This window comes from Lepeophtheirus salmonis, chromosome 12 (genome assembly GCF_016086655.4).
Source record: "Lepeophtheirus salmonis chromosome 12, UVic_Lsal_1.4, whole genome shotgun sequence".
NCBI classification, from domain to species: Eukaryota; Metazoa; Arthropoda; class Copepoda; order Siphonostomatoida; family Caligidae; genus Lepeophtheirus; species Lepeophtheirus salmonis.
In genome coordinates, this window is record NC_052142.2 from 1,683,189 (window position 1) to 1,708,628 (window position 25,440).

At 30.8% G+C, this 25,440-nt stretch overlaps 1 protein-coding gene and 1 long non-coding RNA gene across 9 annotated transcripts in view; one reads left to right on the forward strand and one right to left on the reverse strand.

The window, feature by feature from the left end:
- Positions 1-4,628: 4,628 nt before the first annotated feature.
- On the forward strand, positions 4,629-24,761 carry LOC121127304 (uncharacterized). Its single transcript, XR_011782393.1, has 5 exons — positions 4,629-4,766; positions 4,827-22,594; positions 22,667-23,792; positions 23,846-23,985; positions 24,048-24,761. It is a non-coding gene; the product is annotated as an uncharacterized lncRNA (long non-coding RNA).
- Positions 16,442-25,440, reverse strand: part of LOC121127302 (UPAR/Ly6 domain-containing protein crok) — a 51,061-nt gene continuing 42,062 nt past the window's right edge. For 6 of the 8 annotated variants that reach the window (XM_071891912.1, XM_071891913.1, XM_071891914.1 and 3 more), the window contains one exon: positions 16,442-16,992. In XM_071891912.1, coding sequence (XP_071748013.1) covers positions 16,861-16,992 — 132 coding nt within the window. In that variant the 3' untranslated portion in view covers positions 16,442-16,860. Of the gene's footprint in view, positions 16,993-20,864; positions 20,997-24,374; positions 24,519-25,440 lie in introns of those variants that run through there. The other 2 variants (XM_040722640.2, XM_071891918.1) reach the window with 2 other exon arrangements.

Here is a 25,440-nt window from a genome sequence, read left to right on the forward strand (position 1 = left end):
TTACTATTGGTAGATAGTGCGCTTGGCCTCCCATAATGATAGGAGCATGTTAAGTAGTTGAAAGTGTAAAGATTTTGGGAATAGAATTGGAGAGTTATTAACTTTCTCTATCTAACTTTGTGAAGCTAAACTAACAAGTTTTCAAGTGATGTCCGGCCTGGGGAGGATTTAGTTTGCAAAAATTAATTGTTCAAATCATTTATGTGGCCAGAGCTCTACTAGCTGTAGGTGAGAGGCTCTCAAAGGAAGAGGAAGGGTGGTTGAATAGATTATTTAATAAAAGATACGTCCCTACCCTGAAAAGACCTCGGTCTCAACTTGGAGGAGGACTAGTATTACCTCGAATATTTTCCTAAAAATTGATATAAAGATTTTTACGGACTTCACGTCCAAACCAGAGTTGGAATGGAGGAGATTCATCACTGAGTCATATGTCGATAAGACGCTGATGTTTAGTTCGGAATATTCCATCGATGCTATAGCATTACACTCCATGGACGGGGCATGTGAACAAAAAATTATATGGAATAAATCACCTTTGTTTGATTACAATAGAAAAAACGATGTCATCCCCCTAAATTCGAACAAGAAGTCATTCTTTAAGAAAGTCCAAAAACAACTGAGAGAGAAGGAAAAGATTGGCATTAACGAGGACGTTCTTACATTTCATGATATGGTTCACAAATCGGCAATGAATACTGAAAGATTATATTTTCCTCTGTAGAGATCAGCAAAATAACATCTTATACTAAGTCCTTGGTTTATGAAATTAATTTTAATTTAGTTTTGTTTCCTTTTCACTTTTAAAAACTTATAAAGGATTTTATATTACTTAATTCCAATTATGTTTTAGACTCTGACCCAATTGGGAAGCATTTGTGCTATTCGATATATTCTTTTAAAAAGAAGCAAAGTTCAGATGAGAAAAAAATAATTAGTTTTGAGGTCAGTAACAGTAAAGCTTTTATTGCTGCACAGCTCACAGAAGATAGTTTGATTGACTGAAGAAATCTAACTTCGATCTTAATATTGACTGTAGCTAGATACACTGCTTTATCCCTCAGGATTCCCCAATCACAAGACTCATCGTGGAATATTGCCGTCCAATTAATTAAATATTTTCCTTCGATATCTCATCGGTATAAATGTACACTTAGGAGGATTATTCGGCGATATAGGAAGTATATGACAGATATAAGGATTGAGTTAGATTTTTCTTTTCCTGTTTTATTCATATGAGTTATTGGCTGTTTTTTGTTTTGTTATGTACATTGGGTAACAGTATTGGATTATGTATATGTGATTATGTAAAACGTAGTATTTATCAAGTTTAATAGAAATAAAAGGTTATACCATAACGCATGTACAACTGATGTTTAACTTCTACCACACTTTTAATATTGACATCATAGTAGATGTGTGTTAGCGTTTTTTGTCAAAATCTGTTTGACTGGCCCAACATTCGGTACGATACATTAAATTGAAAATTCTAGCAATAATGACGTCATAAACTATTAGTATTTGCATGTTTTGTAAATATCTGCCTGTCTTGCCCAACAGTCGTTACAATTCATCAGAAAAAAAAATTATAGCAAGCCCGACCACATGATGGTCTAACCTTGTGTCCCTATTAAGCTTAGTATTTATTAGTTTGATTATTGGATTTTTTTGAGTTTTTAAGTCTTTTAGAAGGAAATCAGTATTAACCATAACTTTGAATGATGTTTTTAATACAGACACAAATTTCCTTTTATGTGTTTTTTTCTGTGCATTTAAACATTTATTAATGAAGAAATTGCAGTTGAGAAAAAAAAGGTTGAAACCTTGATTTTTTTTAAAAAAGAACAAAGAGCAGTCTATTCAAAGCCATGACTATTTGCAAGACCTTATAGAAGCAACTTAATGTAAAGTTGGTTTATGGTATCTCAAACAAAGATTGCGTGATAGGTGAGTATCCAGGTGTTCATGCGTATGTTTAAAAGACTATTTGTTGACCATTTGTTATATTCTAATTAAAAGTATTTATTAGATTAAAATAGTCAAACATATACTATATATAAAAATTAGGGCTGTAAAATTCATAAGTCCCAGTGTTAATAAAATTATTTAATTCCAATATTAAGCGTCTTTTTTGGTATAGACATACATACGACTATTTGAATACTTAATATTTTTAGCGAAAGCCCTTTAAAAAAAATCCATTCAAGCCTGTATTACAATTAAAGGTTCCTATGAGTTCATATATTTTCATTTAGATAACCTAGCCATCCGCCTTCGGATCCTTTCTTTAGCTTCATTTTATGTTCAAGAGATCTGACCTGGTGAATAATTTCCTCTATGTTCAAGAATGCATAAATTCCTCCAGATGTGTAACAGAATTATCGTATACTTCTATAAGAACTAAGGAAATCTATAAAAAGATAAAATAAATAACAGAAATATCCAGTGAGGAACAGAAAGAGTTCTAATCCTACATCTACAGCTCATTCACTATATTTCTTGAATCCTTTTCTCTTTAAGTCAACTCTGCTTCTTCTCCTACCCCCAAGAAAACTAATTCATTAACAAAAGTCCTTCAGTTTCCTTGATGTTCATTCTGAATGAATTTTCTTTTCGTTAGCAGTTGTCATTACTATTAATTTCCTGAGTCTGGGATATATAAAAAGGGGGACTTACTGCTTATATTTACTGACTTCTGTTGTGGGTAGAAAAATATTGCTATCATCTAGCAATTTATATGTAATAGTCGAAAAGTAGAATTACCTCTGAAAGGAATTAAAATTGTTTATTAAATTATTATTGAATCGGAATTAAGTAAAAGTATTCTTAATTAATTGACAACAACACTTGCGACTTGTTGTGTACCTAAGTACAAATCAGTTTACTCCGGTAAACTCAAGGAGGAAAATATTTTTTTTTCATAGACTACCTCAAGGTTAATAGAAATACAAGGTTAGCCCATGATGTAATCGGACTTGCTAGAATTTTCAATCTCACGTATTTTACCAACTGCTGGGTAAGACAGGCAGATTTTGACAAAACACGCAAACACTCGTCTACTATCACGTCAATATTAAAAGCGTGGTGGAAGTCAAACATATGTAGTACAAGTGTTATGGTATTTCTATTAACCTTGGGCTACTAATGAAAAATGAAACTTTTTTTTTCATTGTTGGATCATGGCTATGCCAAGGTATCATTTAGTTATATGATTTCTTCGGAATTACTATTTACTTATTTCTCTTTCAATGATATTTTAGGTAAACTTTGAAAAAATGTATCAATACTACAAGTGTCTATTAATATACTTATAGGAAAGATTAGGAACCGAATAAAAATATCAGATTATGTAGCAAACATTTTAAACAAGAAACAAGACTTACAATATTAACAAACGGATTCTAACCCCAAAGAAAAATAATATCTATTTTTTCTCGCCTTATCTTAAAGAAAGATCCAGTTCCATCTATATTTGAGTGTATGTCATATTACTCAAAAGTAGTCCAACTCCGAGAACTACTGCTTCAAGTTTGGCTACTAGGAAAGAAGATAGCACTTTGAAGCTGAGGCAAACGAAAAAAAAAAAAAAAAATCGGTAATCCTTACAGATTCCAAAATGAAACGAATCGTCAACTAAAAGTAGACGTAACTTATTTGAAAGAAATTAAATAATATACATATAATTATATAAATAGCAAAATAGATTTTAGTGGTTTGCCGTCTGATACTCAACTTATAAGGAACAGAGATAATCTGCTTTTTTACTTCAATAGTTATTATTATTTCAGCTGAACTCGTATATTTAGCAATATGTTTCCCAATAAAAAAAAAGTTTTAGCTCATAAATCAATAGAAAAAGTTAAAGTATATTTAGCCAGACATTTTTCTGTCTCTCGACAATTAATGGGCTATCACAATCTAGATTAGAAAATCCTGATTGGTGCCATATATCTTCATTTATTGAAATAATTAATAAATTTTAGAGTGTAACTTCAGTAAGAAATCCTAAATCAGGATTTATAGAGCATAGAGGGGAAAGAAAGGGTATTTCCCTAAATCAAAGGCACAATTTGGAATTTTACGCAACTTCTTCATTAGGCAATCCATTACAGCGACACTTTGGGCAGTACAGACAGTTTTCCGAGGGATCATTATTTTTTGAGATGCTGACAATTTTCAAAAAAAAAAGGTGGAAAAAAATTAGACTGACAGAATAAGTAAATTCTTCCAAACTGAGCTTATCTGATTTTTTTTATTATGAAAAAAGAAAACGATTCTTTTGTGAATGAAATGGATGATATTTAATCGATTCCAGAACTTTACTGCTTCTCTTCTTCTAATTGCACTATTAATCAATCAAAAGCCAATCTTCTCTTCTTTGTATTTGGATAAATTGCTTTGTCAATTATACAAATTTTCAAGTTGAACAATTAGGACTGTATTAATTATTTAATTTCAAAATATCCATCAAATGAGAAAATCGATTTTTCAGGTGGAGATCTTTATCTTTTAGAAACAATTCAATGTCCAATTGATAGAAGAGGTCTTCAAAATTATCCTGTTTACTTTACTTAACTACGTTGCATGCGAATCATGTGCACCATCTTATATTTTCTTCACCCGAAGCAAAAAATATTTTACTAACTTGTTCAAACCCTTGAAAATTATTTCTATAGTTGTTTATTGATTTATAAAGGAATGGAGAATTATTCGTATTCGGGATAAGAGCCCGATTCGTTTGACTTTACTTGGAAAGCATATAGTAGGTATGATTATGATATATACTAATATGAAGATATAGGGATTTAAAAAACATTTTTTTGCAGATAACATTGGCATTAAATCTCTGCAGTCTGTACACCTGGTAAATCCGAAGAACTTTCTCGAACACTAAAACTCAGACAATATATATCTAAAAAATCAGGGGATTAAAATATTACAGCAAGAAAAAAAGGCAACGCTCAAACGTTTGATAAATGTGGAACACATAATCTCTTCAATGCAGCCATATCTTTCTAAACTGCAACATTCTATTATGTCTATTTAGCAGCGTGATGCAGTGGGAAAGAATAACGCCCCTATACAAATGAAGTCGATACTTTTGCTGCCAGTGCATACTAAAAAAAGTCCATTGTGCTACAGATTTATCTCGACAAAGTTCAAACTACCTTCCGTTTCATCAATACATGCCTGGATATCAAAGTGCCACGTCAATGAGGGGTTCTGTCCTAATTTGCTAAGGCTATTGGTATTGAGATATAATACTTTGGACTAAAAGGATCGAGTGGGTAACTTAATTGTCGATGAGATATCACTCTGCAAATCTATATCTTTTTATATATCCATCAAATGCCTTTGTGTTTCTTATTTCTGGACTGAAAGTAAATTGGAAACTAAGTGTGGCCTTCTTTTTTTTTTGTGAAAATTCAATGTCTATTCAAGATATCGGGCGCTTCACTTTAGAATGTACTAAGAAACTGTCTACAATCGGTTTTAAAATGGCATACTTTATTAGTGATAAAAGTACTAATTGTTTTGCAATGCTCAATCGTTTGGGAGTTTCCAAAGTGAGGCCATTCTTTGATCACAACGGCAAGAAGATATTGTTATTTGCTGACATTGCTCACCAATACCATAAAATCTTCCAATGGAACTGCTAATTGGGAACATATTCCAGACTTTTACATTCGTGATAAACAACAGTAGCTTTGTTTGTGTCCCGAATTTTCTTATGCTCACTTTAATACGTCTGTATTTGGTGCAAAAATGAAAGTCAAATATGCCACACAAGTTCTCAACTCAAGTGTTGCTGCAGCCTTAGTAACTTATGCTAATCTTAGAGCACTGCACATGACTACCAACAAAACTGCAGAGTTCTGATAAATTAGTGAATTATCTCTTTGATGTGTTGAACTTATGCAAAAAGCTTTGGAAGACAAAATATCAGCATGCCTTAAATATAGCTTCTTCTATTTTTGAGATTTTGGGTAGCTGTTACACAAATTTTGGAAGTCCATCAACTCCAAAAATGAAGATGTAACAAGTCATTTCCAATTTATTAAGAGGCTAATACTCAGTATCCCCTCAGTGAAACTTTTAGTACAATACTTAAAGGAAGAGCTAAAATTTGAATACTTATACACAAGAAAACTATGCACAGATCACATTGAAAACGGTGTGAGAAAAAATGTCATAGGTAAAAAAGTCAAGGGAGGGGGAAAAACGTAAAAAAAGACAATGGAAAAAATGGCAAATGAAAAAAAAAGGAAAATTGGCAAAATTGCAAAAATCTTTTAAATTGATATAATACCTATCACCAATATAATATATATTAAGATAAAAGAAAAGTAAACAAACACGACAGCGGTTCGAATGGAAGAAGCACTAATGACTTAATTCTCCATGATCAATTATAACATCATTAGACATACTGGATTATTTATATTGTACAAGACTCAATGATTGACGAACAAGCATAAGCATAATCATAAATATAAAACATCTGAAATTTTTGAGGGACTGAAACCTTCCTATACAATTGGCCCCAACCATAAGTACTGCAACTAAGCAAATTGTATCATACTATAAAAATACACCTAAAAATTCGTTCGTAGAGGCTATGAGTCAAAAAAGTTTCTCGACCGTAAGAAGCATGAATTGTTTCCACATCAGAAAATGCCTCCATGTTTGTAAAGTTCCTACAATTTCATAAGGTTCTCTTTTTCTACTTCAGAATTATGCCTCTCAGGCTTATTCAAGGATGTCGAAAAGAAGGCAACCGGTTTTCTGCATTGACTCAAGAAGGCCCAAATCACTTTCTCCAAAGTATACATCTCTACTGTTAATCTTTCCATATGATCAATAACTATGATGATTACATTTCTAATATCCTTTTTCATTTTTACAAAAGCCTTATTCGCTACTGCATTCCATGGGTAATCTTTGGGGGTGTACCATAAACTGTTAACTTCTTTGAGAAAGAGGGTATCCATCGAGAATAATACGCAATCATCCCCAAAATACGTTGTGACTCTTTCCTATTCCTAGGTTCATGAATTCTCATGAGTGACTCCAGTCTATCTGGGTCCGGTTTCATCATACGATTTTATATTTGACACTCCAAAAGCTTTATTTTTGTTGTAGAATGCTCTTTTATGAAAATTTTAGATTTTTATGGTGCTCACTTTGATCTGTTCCCTAGATAGTTACATCCTCAATATATGCATTAATCTTAGCAGATTATCTTGGGCTCAGACTTATCCAATGAGTACTTGAGCTCGATGTCTCCCTCATGGGCTGCTGTTCAAAGGATTGTATGGTATTTTAAACTTATCTATGATTCGACAACAATGGTAGATATAATTAGGCAAAATTAATTGGAGGGAGCTTTTTTCAAAAATCTTGTAAATTCCCAAAGTTTAAAGATTCAAGCAATACAGCGAAATATTCTTACTGTGCATGACCTCCATCAAAATTTGGACTTAATATTAAATCAATTAAAAGTTTTTTTCCTCATGAGCTTTGGAAGAAAACATCAGCATCCCCGCCCTGGTACTTGAAAATGAATGTTTCAACATCATATAGGGAAGAATCATCCTAAGTGTGCTAAAAAAAAAATTAAGAACGTTATTACTACCGGCCACTTGGTTGATAAGAATGAAGGAATCCCTGCCTGGAGTAGTGGAAGGAAATAAATTTACTCCACAATTCCATATATTTACAAATTCCCTCTTTTTCAATAGTCCTCGTAAGGAATGGAAGCTCTGTAATGGTATTCATTATTTCGTTGATTGCCCTGTTGCGGGAATACTTACAGAGTTCTTATCATTGAACAGAGAAATGATATAATATAAATAATATTATAAATTAATATAAATTTTTCGATTGTCATACATTTCAGATAGAAATTTTTTTAATGTGCGTAATGAGACTAATTAGGGTCATTTCATTTTCAAGGTTGAGTATTATTTCACAACTTCAACGGAAGATATAATCAAAAAGGGGGAACCTTGCTCACTTTATTATATGTTTCCATATCCAAGCATATTTTTTTCTGCTTCCATATTCATATATTGCCTGGAAGTGAATATATATAAATATTTTATATTACACTGTGTCTTATTTAAATTATTAGTTTATAAACTTATTTTATTTTGGTAAGTTTGATAAACTGGATTACAGGCAATTTTACTTACACACACTTTACAATACCAAGTTCACTATCAAGAAAGTTCATTATAATAAATTATACCATGAAGATACCTTAAATTTGTAAAAAAAAATCTTTTTGTCATTAGTAAGTTAATTTTATTTTACTTCATATTTTTTAAATTAAGATTTTCTTTGTAGGTGCAATTAGTATAGAAAATTAAAAACTTCCTTTTATTAATTTACATTTGCTGCTCTTTTTTTTAATGACTTTATTTATTTAGAGAAGTTACATCTGAATAAACATTCTAGTATAAAATTTATCCCATAGACCAAAGTCAAACATCTTGAAATTGCTATATATGAAGTTAGTAATAAATCCATTTTCAAGTAAACGTTCCTTATATAAAATTTGACAATAAAAAAATAAACAAAACAAAGCCACAAAATAGCTTAAAATTTTATAAAAAAAGAATGAGCAGTAGTTACATAATATTGAACTAAAAGAATAAAAGCAAGGTAAATTGAAATATATCAATAACATACATCGGGTCAGCCCTCCTTTTCGAATTGTTTTACCCAAGAAAGGGATAGAATAGACACCAATTTTTACCTGTACGAGTGTAGGTCCTAAAAGATAATATGCTTATTAAAGTGAATATAGAGTTGAAGTACTAATAGAGTAATAAATAATAATATATGGAGGATATATATACATAAGTATTTTATATAATTAATTAATTCAACTTCAACGATATATTATTTAATAAGTTAATAATAATAATATATACTTTTCTGACTAAGTAGGGATTATAAAGAAAATTCAAAAAAATTATTTCCCAGAAGACTCACAGGATAATGTAGCATCTTTTCTTTGACTACTACTTGATTTTTCTTTTTTTCGTTTGAGGTTTAAGCGGATATCATCATTTTAGACCTCACAAAGTTTTGGATGTTGACATTGAAAACTTTGCTTGAAATCTTGATGAATAATTCCTGGAACTTGTGCTACGATTCGCATTCCTTATCTTGAATTGAAAAAGCATTTTCGTAGCCAATTATTCTTTGATACACGGCAGAGCTGAATATATTGGTAGCAGAGGAACAGTCTTACAATTTTTCTTTTTAATTTTGCAGCTACATAATGCAAAGAAGAAAATTGTTCATATAGTAAATTATTTAATAAAGCAAGTTCGACTGAGTAATCAGCCCTCCTCTATTTACAAACTCAATGAGACTTCTTTTATCGGCTTCTTGTTCCATTGCAGCTTGGGTACTTGTCAAGTTGAAAGAGCTTTCTTCAACTCAGTGGCTCCGGCAAGCAGAACAAGAGATTTTTTTAAACAAATCTTGCAATAAAACCACTAATATAATAAAAAGTCGTAGTCAAAGCATTATCTGCGTTAGCGAATCAAATTTCGGAGTTGCATAGTTCGTTGCAGATGTCCAAAGCAAAATCCAAGTCTTTCTAACATTTAAAAAAGTTAGCTTCTTCAAATCTATTTGACAGCTCCGTGATTGGAACCTCTGTGTACTTTAAAAAGGCTCTCAAACGAAGAGGTTTTTCAGCTTGGAGAAATTGCCGGATGTAAATGTAGTAATTTGCCCCTGTTATCCTTGGATAACGTCCAAATCCCTGTTCGATTTAATAAGACTGGAATTTTCCAGTGAGGACAAAATCAAAGTTCCAGACATCTATCAAATAAAGTGCCATTGTAGGTACTTCTTTAGTTGAGTGATGCACGGAGTAAAAAGTTTGAGGAGTTAATACTTGTACTTGTCTTCTTTTTTTTCTCTCTACTTCCTTGGCTGTTTTTTCCCAATCACTCAAAGAGGTAGAAAGATCTTGAAGAAAAGAAATGGTAGACTAACTTTTACCCGAAATCGCTTCTCTTGAAGGATCTCGAAGTCTTACAACAGCAATCAACTGCTTAACATTCAAGCAGTTCCACCATTCTCGAATAAATCGTATAAAAAGGGCGGTCTGATAAAGATGAGGATAGCCGTGATCTGCATACCACTCTAAGCTAGCCTCCGTACTTTCGTGGAATACCACATTGGCTAGCTGTACCAATGTTCTCTTCAATGGCGTAGGTGCTAGACATTTTTCAGTAAGAAGCCGAGCAATATTAGTCCTTTTTGTAATTTCGATATTGCATAACTCTCGGATGTGAGCAAACTTTGGAGATCCCATATTCTGAGAACGAAACCGTGGCAAAAGAAGCATTCCTGTAACCATCCAATTATTATGAATACATTTGAAGAGATGAGTTGGGTCAAAATTCTGAAAAATTTCCGTTCAGTGCTATTAGGATGAGAGAATATCCCATTAGCAATTTCCTTCTTGACATTACTGCGATTTAATTGCATGATTATCGACTCCACAGGTCACAGCGTGAAATCCAATATCTTCAAGGTCTCGAGTCAATGTATCAACTATATAATTTATTTTGTCACTATTCAAGGCGTGGAACCCAATTAATATAACAAATATCATGAAAGGAACCGCCAAGAAAACTTATCATCCAACAAAATATTGTTTTCGTCACTTTGTCACATTCACTTAATCTGGTGACTTTTCCTCCCAAAAACTCGACTCTTTGAGCACATTAAACTTAATCAAGAAGGAGGATCACCACACGCTCTCGTTCATTCAGGTCTTGGGCTCTGCGCTTCATGTAGGCCTTCTTATGAGGATGAAATCCTGTTCCAACCTTTAAAGGTTGCATCCATCGGTCAAGAGTTCTGGGAGATCGAAAACTCAAAAATAGTTCATTAACAAGAGTACTATACCATGCAAAGGAATTTGTTTTAAGTACTGCTGATATACCTAACAAGGTCGCCGAGTATATTCGAGCTCGGAGAGTACAATTGCATTACTCAAACGTAAATTCCAATTTAATATTTTTGTCTTCGGGAAAAACACTTTGTTTAATTTCTTCTTGTAAGTTTTTCGTAACTCCTGTATTGAAAATTTTTCTTTGTCAATTTTGATGCTTTTCAACAGAGACAACATGTTAGGGATCTGCAGAGTCTCCATAAGTATTCCTTTTTTGTTAACGATGTGTTTGAGTTTATAAAGAGGTACTATGGAGCCGTTAATGAAAGCTCTGGAGGTATAATCGTCCTTAATAGTTATCCCTCGTTCCCACAACGGGAGACTCTCACAAAATAGGAGAATATTAATGGTTTCGGACTTGATTTGAGGAACTTAAAACCTACAAATGAATTTTTTCTTCTGAAATGAGGAGAGTAAAATTATTTTCAAAAGGGCAATACATATTATAAATAAGTATCTAGGCATTGAATGTATATAATTACTTCTGAGATGTGAATTGGGTAGTTATTTTTCAACAAGGAGCTAACAGTTTTAAATGGAGTGATTTTTCAGCCTTGAAAAAAGCTTCACAAGCCGATTCTTGCCTTTCTCTCTCTTTGTGGAAGCGACGTGTAGACAGAGCCGCTGTTGTTGAGCGTCTTGATGATAGAAAGATCGAGAGATAGCGAGGCAAGTTCCGATAGATGCAAGGAACGGTATTCGCCATTAATCGAGGCTTTATAACCCTTCCGTCTGGGATATGAATCTTTGGACTCATACGTCAAGCCATCAGGTCGAAAATGAAGGGAACACAAAACTACAACTTTTTTGAATGTTTGTTATAATCCTAATGGTTTCGTACTTTCTTGATGGAAGCAATCCATTTGCGCCTTCAGATGGGATCCGTTGGGATCCGGTGGGTGGATACTTGGGGTATTTCCTTTCCCCAGAACAACACAAACATAACTCATTGCTTAGTTTCACTTCTATAATCATAATAATACAACTCACGCCGTTTAGAAGTTCAAAATTGATGTTGAATGATGATGTACTTTTGAAAAATAAGACGGATAATAAAAAAAGAATCTTACCCTACATTTGCATGTGTGAGACTAAAAGGAAAATAGTGATTATTCCATTGATGTATACTTTTTGGTTTTACTGTACTGACTGCTGGTCAAGCTAAATAGTTGGATTGTTTTTGTGACGTCTGAGCTGATGTGAAAGTTTATATAATATTAATAAAATATTGTATTTAAATCGTATTTATAGTAACTAGATAAAGTATTAATATTAAAATTTCCTATAACTTTATTTATATATTGACTGGAGACGGAGTCTTTCAATAAATCTTGGATATGTGCCGTTGCCATTTTTGACTCACATAGTTGTGGGAATACCAGATTTCTCCAAAGATTGCTTAAGGAGAAAAATTTGGGAAAGAGCTTGTCATCGAAAGGGTCGCGTCGAAAAGACCAACTAAATTTGTGCAAATTATCTTGAGGAAAGTAATAAGAAATTAATATCTAATTCATATTTTCTTAAGTTGATAAAAGAATGACATGAAAAAATATTAATTAAGGTTCAAATTATTTATTTATTTACACATGAAGGAATGTTGTATATTATTAATATATAACTTCCTTATAAATAACTTTATAAATATATATTATGTTCTGTAAATTTATGCAAGAGAAAGTATATCGTTAGTAAGAAAACATCAAACCTATCATTACAGGAAGTGTACTCGTAACTTTTTAGTGACCATTGACCATAAAGGATGAATATATAACTTTGGCACGAAATCTAAAGAATAGAAATGAGGCTATAAAGTAACAAATAATTTAAAAAGCATTGTTAATATTTACGTGCTGAAAATTAAATGATAACAAAACATTCCTTCCATTTGGTGATCAACAATTCCCTCAATTTCTTATTACTTTGTTTGGACCTCCTTTTCGTATTGATGATATTCATCATAATAAAGATTATCTCAGCATCATAAGTGAGAATTGGAGTATTTTTGTAAACAAGGTTTTCACTTGTTGAGATTTCCTTTAGTTTTGTGTAGCCAGGATTCTTTTGAAGCACTTCTTTTAAGAAATCATTGTTAATTACTTTTTGTGCTCTTCTCGTTGCTGCCAAATCTTCATCAAGGCTGTTTAAATATTCTCTGAAGACGTCGAAGTGTCGGAAGTAGTACTCCACTGCTAACCAAGTTCCTTATCTTGTTATAATTGGTGATGGAGGGAGGGAAATTTCATACGAAGCAGTAAATACTCTCTTTCTCCTTCCAGAATTCAAAAACATCTTCTTCACATTGGCAATAATTTCGTTCGTTAGAGGAAACTTTTGTTGAACCATGTCCGCAACTCTATGTAATCTATCAGCAATAAATATAATGTTAGTAAATTCCGAGATTTTTTTCTTCGAAGATCTTCTCCTGCTTTGAGACAATACGAGGTGGCATCAGTTCTCCAAATAACTTATAAACTGAGCTTATGACGATGTTCTTTACATTGTTTGTGTTTGCTATCTCAATATCAATCAATTTAATAAGCTAAATGTCCGTCCAAAGGGTCAATCAAAATTGCCACAATTGAACTCCATTGATAATGTCTTGTCTCATCTAGCGCAACGAAAATATTCTGTTCTTCCACCTCTTCTTTTATTCTATTCAAAACTCCTTCACATACTTCCTTAACCAAGTTCTTAAAAACCCATCGACCTGGAGAAGTTTTTCCCGTATATTTTTCAAAAAACTTGGAGAAATTGGGATGATCCATAATATTTAAAGGGATGTTACACGACACAAATAGTTTTGCTACGTTTAAATTGAATGATGAACCGGTTAATTCTCTTTCGTCTCCTTGAAACTTGTGTTTCTTGACGGCTTTTAAGTTGTTGATGTGATGGGAGGTTTTGGAGTGGCGGATTACTTGCCATAAAGATACTGAATAAAATTGACGGACCTCCCGCGCGCCTGTCAAAAAATCCCTACAGGAAAACCCCGCTCGTCTTGATCTGAATCAGCACGAGACCGGTAAAAAGTGTTTTTAGTTTTGGATAAGATAAATGAAAAGGCAAGGGCTAGATGGATTAGGAAACTCTTCTGGCCAATTTTCCACGACACAATGTCTTCTGGGCTCAAAATTATAGTCCACATAACCTCGTAATAACTTGTCCCTAACGTGTTCACAAGGGTCAACAAAATTCAAATAAAAATTTATTTACATACCTATTTAATTAAACCAATTATTTGTATTATTATAAGCTATTGCAAATAATGTATCCCTGTGTCAATCGTAATGCACATTTCAACTTCCTTGAAGACACACTGCTTATCTTATTTGCATACGGTAATGTGACTTCTATCAATTCAATAATTATCATTCAAAGATATTTGAATATTTGGCAGAATTACCGTAAGATCTAATAAAGTACAAAGGTTACCTTCTGATTTATAGGCAGATGTCCTAAGCTACCATTAAGAGAGTATTTCCTAAAGGTGGTCAATTATTGAAGGATAGATGCCAGAGTGTAATAGATGAAAAAATTCTTTTAAAATTTTCCTTTTATTGGTTAGATGGAGTTGCACTGATTAAGTATAAGTAAACATTATAGTATTACATTTACTCAATCTACCCCAGGAATCTTTTAGTAAAATCCATATCCATAAAGTATATTTATTTCTCTAGGAAATACCTGGGCACGAACCTACACACATTAAGTTAAAGAAAATAACTTTTCCTGAGTACGGTAACCAAGTTTCAATTTCAAAACAATAAATCTTATATATCTACTTTAGATATAAAAAAAAATAGATATATATAATTATTTCATAATTTAAGTTAAAAAATTTGTTTGCATGTTCAACTTCAGTACATTCTCTTCTCTTTTCATGTTGCAGCTATATTCTGTCAACATATGCACATCCCATCTTCCTCCATGGCTTATATTTGATAATTTGTAAATAGTGAATTATCCTTTACGTCAAACTACCTAAATTTGAATCACAAAATGCTACTGCTAATATCTGTTGCAAAGAATAATTAGCAATCATATGCAGTCCATTTTTTCATTAAAATGCTATAAAGATATTTTGAAATCTTTATTTACATGAAGGATTGTCCTAGAGCTATAGATCAAGATTGATACCTCTTCCATGAAAGTATAAGTGCATTTGTGAATATGATACATTTATATTATATTCAAACAGACTTTGTTAACTTATCAGCGATCACAATCATAGATTTTGCTGTGTTCACTTCAAGCCTTCACTTGGGCTTCACTCCTTGTGCCTCAGGAGTAAATTATCCTGCAACTTCATAGTATTTTGATGAAATATTGGACTGCATATGAATGCTAATAATTTTTGCGACGGAACGTAGAAGTAGCATTCTATTAGTAGCATACAGATTCTTTCCCAATGCTTTGTAACCTACGTATTATTTATATATAATTAATTAAGGTTTGAAAAATTGTTATTGTCTAGCTTATTTACATTTTTGTTTCTAATTTCTCAAAGGTAGAATACAATGGTAAAAATTGAGAATAAATATATAACTAAGAAGAAGTAGTACTCCCAAATTATTATCAAAGGTAAAAAAGTCTCAAGGCAAAAACGTTGCAAAACTAAACAGTACAATGCAAAAACATCTCAAGGCTAAAGCAACAGTAGGAAAAAACGTCTCAAGGCAAAAACATAAAAGACAAATCCTGTTGACATGACTTTTCCTAGTCTATGTCGATATTTAGAATAATGACTTTAAAAAAAAGTATTTTCATTTATTTCAAATTAGTTCTTTTTGTCAAAAGGGTTATAGATATATTCTTTTAAAGAGCATCATATCTATAAAAATTATGAGTGACATCCCACAAATTCCGACTCAGATACTCCGTGGGGATCCCCTCCTTGCAACAAAATTGGTTTTAGCCCTTGTTTATTACTGTTAGTTTTTTTATCGAAACGGCTCCCAACATCTGTTCAGTGATGAGAATAATTCCACTGAAACTAGCGACGCCACTGCTGATATAAAAAAAATTCTGATACGATATCCTTCAAAATACCCTTACCCATCTGGTATTTTATAAATGTTTGTAACTCTGATAGCATTAGTTTTGTTTCGTTTTCCAACAAATTCATATCGTAAGGACACAATATTTCAAAAATAATATTTATTACTAGCTGACTCGTGAGAGACAGATTTAATTGAATACAAAAATTTGTTTTATAAAGCGAATAGTGATCCCTATTCATGATTTTCTTGAATAACATACATTAAGAGGAAGTAGAAGCTGTAAGGAGAGTGAAAAACCTTGCTGCAACGAAAGCTATGGTCAAATGTATTTCTTCATAGGAATAATGGAGTCATCGAAATACTTTCTCGTTCTTTAATAAAGGTAACGTCGGCATATATCAAGACTTATACTGCATACAATTTTTATTTTTAGCTATGAAAAAGATTGTTTAGATTTTATATTTATCAAGGAAGGATCATTTATTTATATAAACGAAAACACTATTCAACACAAAATTAACATGGAAACATTATCAAGTTATTGAATATATATATAAATGGGCAATAAAGTTATAGAAGATTATAAGAATAAGTTAGTTAAATTGAAACAATTATATAATATTTCTCGTTATAATTAATAAATGAGAGCATATTAAACTATAGGATACTTCGTTAAACCAATAATACTCAACAACTGAGTAGTCATAATTTTGTTGATGTGCAGCTATATATATATAAATGATTATTAATTAGTAAATAAAAACAAATTATAGATATATATATACATATATCTTGAAAATAAGATTCACATTGTACATATATATTTTTTTTACATATTCTTAAAAATACCTATTGCATTGATTTTATTTTACATTAGATTTTGTAATTTATCAAATTATTGATCAAAGTAATGATTAATAAGGAAAAAATTATGGAAAAGGAAGACATCATTTTTTGTAATCCATTACATCCATCTGTATTACAGGTACAATGGTACACACTCACCTGTAAAAATATAAAATTTGCAATGAAATAAGATAAGTATAATTGATTTTTTCAATTTAATATTAATATTCAACCATATATTGAATAGAATGAGATGTTATAGATGTAGCTAATGTGGATGTATATTTGAAAATTATCAACATCCTAATATAATTACTTATACAAATAGATTTATTTTACATATTGAGAAGTTGTGTGTTTATTTATGTATATTAAGTTGCGGTACAATTTATGTAAAGTCATTTCCTATATATTATCTTGTATCTATTATAATAAAAATGAAAAAGTGAAGAATTATTCCTAAGTGAAAAAACCTAATCACTGCAATTAATTACATATCATTGCGCAGTTGGTAATTACTGATAATTATATCTAAGAATCTTTAAAAACTTTAATTAAAAAAAATATTCAGTTGAATTTAAGTTATAAAAATAGATAAGTGAAAATGGTTGGACGAGGTGATGACTTAAGGAAGTGATCAACTAGTAAGCAGGCTCAAGTAATCAGAGCTGTTAATAGCAGAAACAGTTTCTGTAAGTCCCTATTAGCACAGAAAACATATGAAGGAAATTTATTCCCTTTAAATCGCCTATGAATAATTGGAGGATCATTATATGGAATTGATGGACATAGATCCAGATCAAACAGATGAATACAATACCAACTGGAGGAATATAATACAAAATATCAAGAGACGCTAGAGAAGCCTTTAGATACTATGTTTTTGAATGAGCAACCAGCTGAACCAACTTTAAATAAACCCCCCGAACTTTCTAGTAGCATTATCCAAATTGACAACTCTTCACTACCTTTTAATTTAACAAAGGAAAAAAACGAAACATAATTGGGGTAAGTCAACTGGTAAAACTGAGTAAAAATCAAGTTATTGAGAAATAACCCTTTTATTTATTTACTTAATAAATATTAACAGTCAAAAAGTTTATAGACATATTTGGTTCATTGTGGCATTGATGCCCAAATATAAAGGATAAGATGAAATACTCAAGAATATTAGCTCTAATTTAGAGCCTTCAATTGATTAATGTGACCCTTATTGGCTCCGTTATGCTCTTTTATATATAATTGATCATATGCATACCCTCAGATATGTGTTAATATTTATTAAAACGGAGTTGTTTTAAAAATAAATGGAGTTTAACCGATCTATCTTTAATCTATATATATTATCGAATATCGAAATAAGAGGTTGAAAAAATGTTGTCGGACATAATTTATAACGTTTGGAAACTTTATAATAATGGCGTCTAATCGTACAAGGCAGAGATCATAATAAGTAAGGTGACTATATATTAGGTGGGTCGATAAGAAACTTGCAACACGTTGACGTTATCTGACAATTTTTTTGATTTTTTGACATCTGACCCAAATTCAGTGTTACTGACTAAAGTGCACTCATATTATTCCAAGAATGATGTTTTCTTCTGACAGTACTAGGATTATTTGTGCTTTGGTAACCTCTAAAAATCCATCAGAAGTCCACTATTTTGTATAATTTTTAGAAAATTTATGTTCTGACCTATTTTTTATTCAAAACAACTTTTAATTTTTTTATAATAATTTTAGTACCGTAATCGTTCGTGGGTCAAAATTTACAATAATGTTATTGTCTGATGAGAAAAAAAAGTAATAAATTATGTATTAATACAATTTATTTTATCAAATGTCCTCCTAAATTGGCTCCTCTCTAATATCCTCAAAATAGCCAGAACAATTGTAAACAAAGGCAAAGAAATCTCTAATCGACACACCTTATATATAGTCACCTTGATTATTATGATCTCTGCCTTGTTCGATTAGACGCCATTATTATTAAGTTTCCAAACGTTATAAATTATGTCCGACAACATTTTTTCAACCTCTTATTTCGATATTCCATCTTTTCATCATGGCTAGACACTTCGTGCGTGGACAAGAAAGAACAATAAATGGTGCTTAATTTTTGCTATTCCCGATGTAATTGTTAATTAGGGCCTCAGAAATCCTGTGAAGAGAGAGTAACATACTTTAAGTGGGTTTCTCCACAAGCAGTTAAATTTTGTAGGGATTAGTCCTTGAAAATTGCGGCAATTTCAATAGATTCTCTCGAAGTTAGTTTTCCTGGATATTTTTCTTCAATGGATGAAAAAGACGATATGATGAAGCTTGTTATTGAAGGAAGACATTTCAAGCATATGTGCCAGATCACTTTTTCGTTCTTGATGGGAATCTCCAGAAGTACCCTTGGTCATTTACATACTCATTAAATGGAAAATGGTCTTACTTTGAGTACACATATTGAAAATACATTGGACAGACCTTACAATATGAGCGACGGAAAGCTATCAAGATATTTCTTGGAAACATTATGAATGGGCATGGCGTTTTTATTCCTGAAAGATTCCCTTCTCATTCGGACTTCAAGGATTTTGGTTTTCTAATTCATTGGAGTAAATACATCTTATACAAGAAATATGTTCAATCATGCTTGGATTTTGGTTACGAAAAATTTGTTGTAAAAATACATTTATAAAGTAGTGGAAGACAGCATGTCCACAATTAGGATCTATGGGAAGACACAATGACGTTTGCCATATATGTTACGATCATTGGGAAGTTCATCATAAAAAAATCCTTTAGACGATTGAATATTAAAAATTGATAGTTCCATAAAAAAATCATTTGGATTGTGTTCAAATAGAAAAAAAAGGATACAACACACGAGTTAGTTATGCTAAATATAATAAGGATGATGTTCATTTGTTGATATTGGACTCATCAGAGGGTAAGTCCATTCTATATTCATCTATTCAAAGAGAAAAAACTCACTCCTTGTCTTTATAATACATTATACATAATAGGTATTTTCGTGTCAGCGAGGAATCTTTTTCTATTCGCAAAATATATTTTGCATTTTGCAAGTGATCCCATTTTTTATGGGAGTGTACTAACAAAAAGAGTTATTCATTACAGTTTCATCATAGTATAAATATAATATCGCTCTTCGTACAAATTCAAAAAAAATAATTTTTAGTTGTGTGTAAAAACTATATTTACTACTTACAAAACAGAAAATTTAACACATGTTTATGCAATTACTTGGAATATATATTCTTCAATACATGAATGTTTGGGTTTCTATCCAAGATAGCGTTTTGGGAACCATACAGCAACTAACTACAAAGAGATAGTGTATAAACAGATTGAGGACAACAAAGAAATGGGATGTAAGATTAGCATAAAAATTCGTTTTTTAAGGCCATCTAGCAAATTTTCATAATGAACAAGGGGAGATATTTCGTCAAAACTTAATTACAATGGAAAAACGCTATTTAGGAAGATGGGATGTGCATATGATGGCAGAATATTTCTCGAGCATAAAAAGAGATCTGATATACCCTTAATAAAATATATACCTTTTAACTCAATTTATAGATGCTTAAATGGATTTAAAAAATATAAAAGTTACATCTATTAATTAATGATAAAATAGATCTTTGAATTGTTAAATGCCAATTTATATCCCCCCCCCCCTTAGACACTACAATAATTGAATAAAATAAGAGACTTTATGTGGTATATGCAATTATAATATAGTTAAATATGTGTACCTAGGATTATCATAAAATAAATATAATACATAAATTAAAATTAAAACATTTAAAACACAAGAACATGTAAGTAGATTGAGATATAAATTTTAAATTAAGATGTGATTTTCATAGACTTTGATCGATTTTCATTCATTAAAGACTTCCATATTCTCCAGAATTAGGAAAAAAGAGGATATATTTTATCCTTAAAAAGACATACTCTAATTTTGATATATATGGGGATGATGATAGGATGAAAGTTTATCGTCGGAAAATAAACCAAGTAAAGCCTCATACCGACGAAAGTAGAGTCAACTCCTCTATTGAGTAGGAAATGGTACACCCGTATATACCAATGAATATATTCAATGGTTAAACCTATGAAGGGATCCATTCACTTTCGGATAAAAGTCTCTGGATGTGAAATATAAAATCAATATATGTTAGTTAGGTGCTATTATTATATGTAACTGTATGCTATCTTACAATTATTAAATTAAAATATATAAGAAATTACATTTAAACAATTGAATCATTTTAACTCAGATAAATGTAATATCTAGAAGTGCTCAAATTAGACAATTGCTCATTCATTAAGACCTACAGAAGGGGACTTTTAATCTATGTTCGCCAATAGTTAGGACCAAAGAAAGATAGAAGAAATCGAAGGAAGATACTTCCTACTTTTTTATCTATCTCAAAAGATGCTCTAATTCGGTTTCTGTTTTCTACGAGTAAAATTCATCTGAGAAAAACTGCAAGACCTAATAAGATACTCCTTCCTTGGAAAGGAGATTCCGGGATCGAAACAAGGAAGATATTTATTCATGAAGAGTAATGAATTGAAATATTTTAATTATAATTAATTATTATTTTTTTAAAATTTGTACGAAGAGCGGTATTATGTTAATGTGATGATATTAATTATTATAATTTATTACGAGGTATGACGTCCTAATAAGACATTAATATAATATAAAATATTAGGATAGTGATGTCTGTCTGCTAATGCACCCCCCAAATAAAATGGGATTACTAAAAAATTACATAGTTGAGCAAAAATCCTTGGAGATATAATTTTTTTAAATTCAATATTTAATATTTTCCATAATATGAGCTATAATATTTCTTATCACTACAAATGATAAATAAGTTATTAGGGTCTAAAGAAAAGGGTTATTTTTCATCATTTTTTTTGCCTAAAAAAGGGAGCCTCCCGAGTTATAAACACTTTCAGGTATGTTTTATTATTCTTATGTTTAATTTGGTGAATGCCCTAATGGAGGAAAATGACTTTCCAAGGACTATAATCCAAGATTTTTTTGAAACAAAAATCAAAATCATTTTTCGATTATATGCTCAAAGATGAATGCTATCCTTGGCTTCAATTCATTGTTACAAATGTTGACCCTGAAATTATTGCTGTGTATTATATTTAGAAGAATTATATATTAATTGATGGAATATGAAAAGGATCCATGATCCAGATGCAAAATAATTTATCATGATACAGTTAGCTACAAGTATATTATAAAAGATATATATTAACTTTCTGTTTTTTAAAAATTATAATTAGGTTTCGTGATAATAGCTTAAACAAAAATGTGTAACGGTCTCATTGATTAGTATACATTTAAATTGTACATTCAAATGTCCCTATAATAAGGCCTTAAATGTCATGAATGGATAATATTATTGCTATTGATTTATTTCCAAGACTGATATTTCCACCAGATGGAAAAAAGAGATGGAGATTATTACAACTATAAACCAAGTAGCGAAAGGAAGATCATATGATCAATATTTGTATAAAGTTGTGATCTACTTAACACTTTTGTTTATTCGCTATAAGCATTGAATATTACTCTATAACTAACTTCGAAATCTCTATGAATTCACCCTTTTAATTGAATAAAAAAAGTATATTCTGAGAAGAAAGAAAAAGTTCCATACATCATGAGGACAATGATAAAGTAACGTCATCTGGTGTATAATAAAAAGCAACATCTTCCGTGAGAAATTAATACTAATTAGTCAAGGAATCTACTTAATTGAATATTCGCTTTTTTTACTTTGTTTTATAGCTTTAACACGTCGTTACCTTTATTGTATCAAGCAACACTTCCTCTGAAAAGGAACAAAAAAAAACCAAAAAAAAAAACCCGAAATTATCTGTTAATTAGTCAAGTAAGTCAATCATATAAATTGCTATTTATTTCTTAAGTACTACCTTACCATAATTGTTATTTTATTCCTCCACAATTATAAAAATGAATTTCTCAAATATGTATTGTTAATATTGAAATCCTATATAGTACTAAATTTTATAGTGTATAATAATATTCCTAAGTAAATTTTTATTATAAGCGTATTATATTTCTATTTGTATATCATATCCAAAATTTCTTCATAGGAATTATATAATCCCTAAAATATATTATATTTATAAATATACGACTACGAGATATCAACAAGAAATTGTATTCCAGTCCTTCTGAAAACGTACCACAGGTATAATATAAATAAGGGTGATAATTTTGGTAGGAATGGAAAAGCGTGCGAGGAGAAGAGAAGAAATACTTATGGCATCATTGATTAAATAATATACATCTTCTTCTATCAATCATGAACGTTATCATTCCCGCCTTTATTATTCAATATTAATATAATAATATTAGATGGGGATAGTCGATAGAGAACTGAATAAAATGCAAAAAATAACGTCGCCTTCTGTCTGGATTTCTGAAAATGGAGGCCTAGGAATTTGGAAAATACTTACCGGATGAGAAACAGATGGTTTGTCGGATTTGTCGATATAAATGTGCCTTTAGTCCCCTGTCTAGAATTACACGCCACTCATTATCCCCATCTCATAACAAGAGTATGGATATTCATCTATAAAATCAATTTAACGATGAATACATCAAGTCAGACTTTAACTCTGATCTCACAACGATGCAAATTGCATGTAATATAACCTTATCCATTGCTAATCATCTACGTTCAAAAAATTTATGCAGAAATACAAGGGTAAACATATCCCTTCCCGAGGAGTCATCATTAAATTAATGGAGGATGTTGTTACTGATGTCATTTATAGAAATACATAATAAAATGTTTTGAGTCATCCACACCAAATGACGATCAAGTTATCAGTAAAAAGTATTTACGAATTTCGAAATGGAACTCTGAATTTTGTACTATCTCACAGTAAGTATTCAATTTTTTTATAAATCTAACCATAAAATATGATTCTATTTTAGCTAAACATATCAAGAATTATGATACACAACTCAGTAAAGGGCAAAAACAACTGCTTAAATGGTCACAACAACGGGGGTAGTAGCTTTGGATGGTTTGCAACTAGTTTGTCTGAGACTACTTACTTCACTTTAAGACTTTGGTATGATAATTAGGTTTTCCAATATTACATAGTCAATAAATATTACTTTTTTATCACTTAAGGCTTAGCTATGGTTGATGGGCTCCAAGAAATGGTGTTCAGAAAACTCATAAAAGGCAAAAACAACTGTTTAAATGGTCCCAACAACGAGGGTAGTTACATTGGGTGTTGCATTATAATTAACAATTGTGTATATCCTTCATGATAATAGTATGTTGTTATATAAGCATACCTAAATAACGGGGGGAAATCTTTTTTGATGCTCTTAATAGAGAGTAATATTGCCGGACATTACTACATAATTAGCTTTTGCTCTAAATCTTTACGATTAATTTATTTCTAACATTTTTTTATTAATATATTTATTGTCTAATTTTATGATTTTGACATTTACTTTATTATTAATAATTAGTTAGATCTCATCAGTAGAGATATATCTATCCTGTGCACAATTGTATATAGCAACTTCCACATTAAGAAGAGGGGTGATTATCTTTTTGATTAAACTCCACGTCTCGCTTGTGTATTGCAACCTAAAGTTATGACATATTTAACTGAATTCCGATGTTAGAACAAGAAAAAATTATCTGGATCAATCTATTATTTCAATATTCTGTATTTATAATTTATTATTATTAATAGTTATATAATTTTAATTGTTTAATTTTGTATATTTAACTTAAATGTTTAATGGTTTATTTTTTAGTATCTAGATTATATTTAATTAAAGCCTTCTTTTTTAAACTTTGAGCTTCAAATATATTTCAAATACTCTACTTTGTCGTTTCATTAGCTATTATTCTGAGAATAAGGTTCATAATGAATTACAATTTCATGGAGTGTGACGTTATCAAATCTACTGTAACGGATAAAAAACGTCGAAGTCAATTATACGTATTATATCTTCATTAAACATATTGCTAATAAATACATTCGTTATACCCTCAAAAATCATAATAAAGCAGGCAGATGATAATCACATCAGTATTTTAAACAATGATACCATATGTCTTTCCCCCCCCCCTCCTCCTTGCACGCGTTTTTCTCTACAATATTATCAACTATAAATATCAATTATTGTTTGTTTAGTTTCAAAAATTATGAATTATGAAATAAACATGAAGTATCAAGTGAGACGAGGGAATCAACATCTTACATCAAAATAAATAAGGTATTTTTGTGTTAGAGCGGTAACGCCGTGTAAATGATCTCCATCTCTTTCTTCTAGCTGATGTATATTTATCATGACAGATAGTTAAGTGGGTATGCATCCTTTATTATTTATTAGATGGTTCTGGTGCCCGTAGGGAAATTACTTTTTAAATAACGTACTAAGTCCAAAAATCTTCTTTATGATAAAAAATGAATAAATTTAAGACTTTAGTTTATTTATCTGAAGTGGTTTTTATTAAAAATTACTCTATTTTGACTATTTTTAGATACAAATGCTATTTT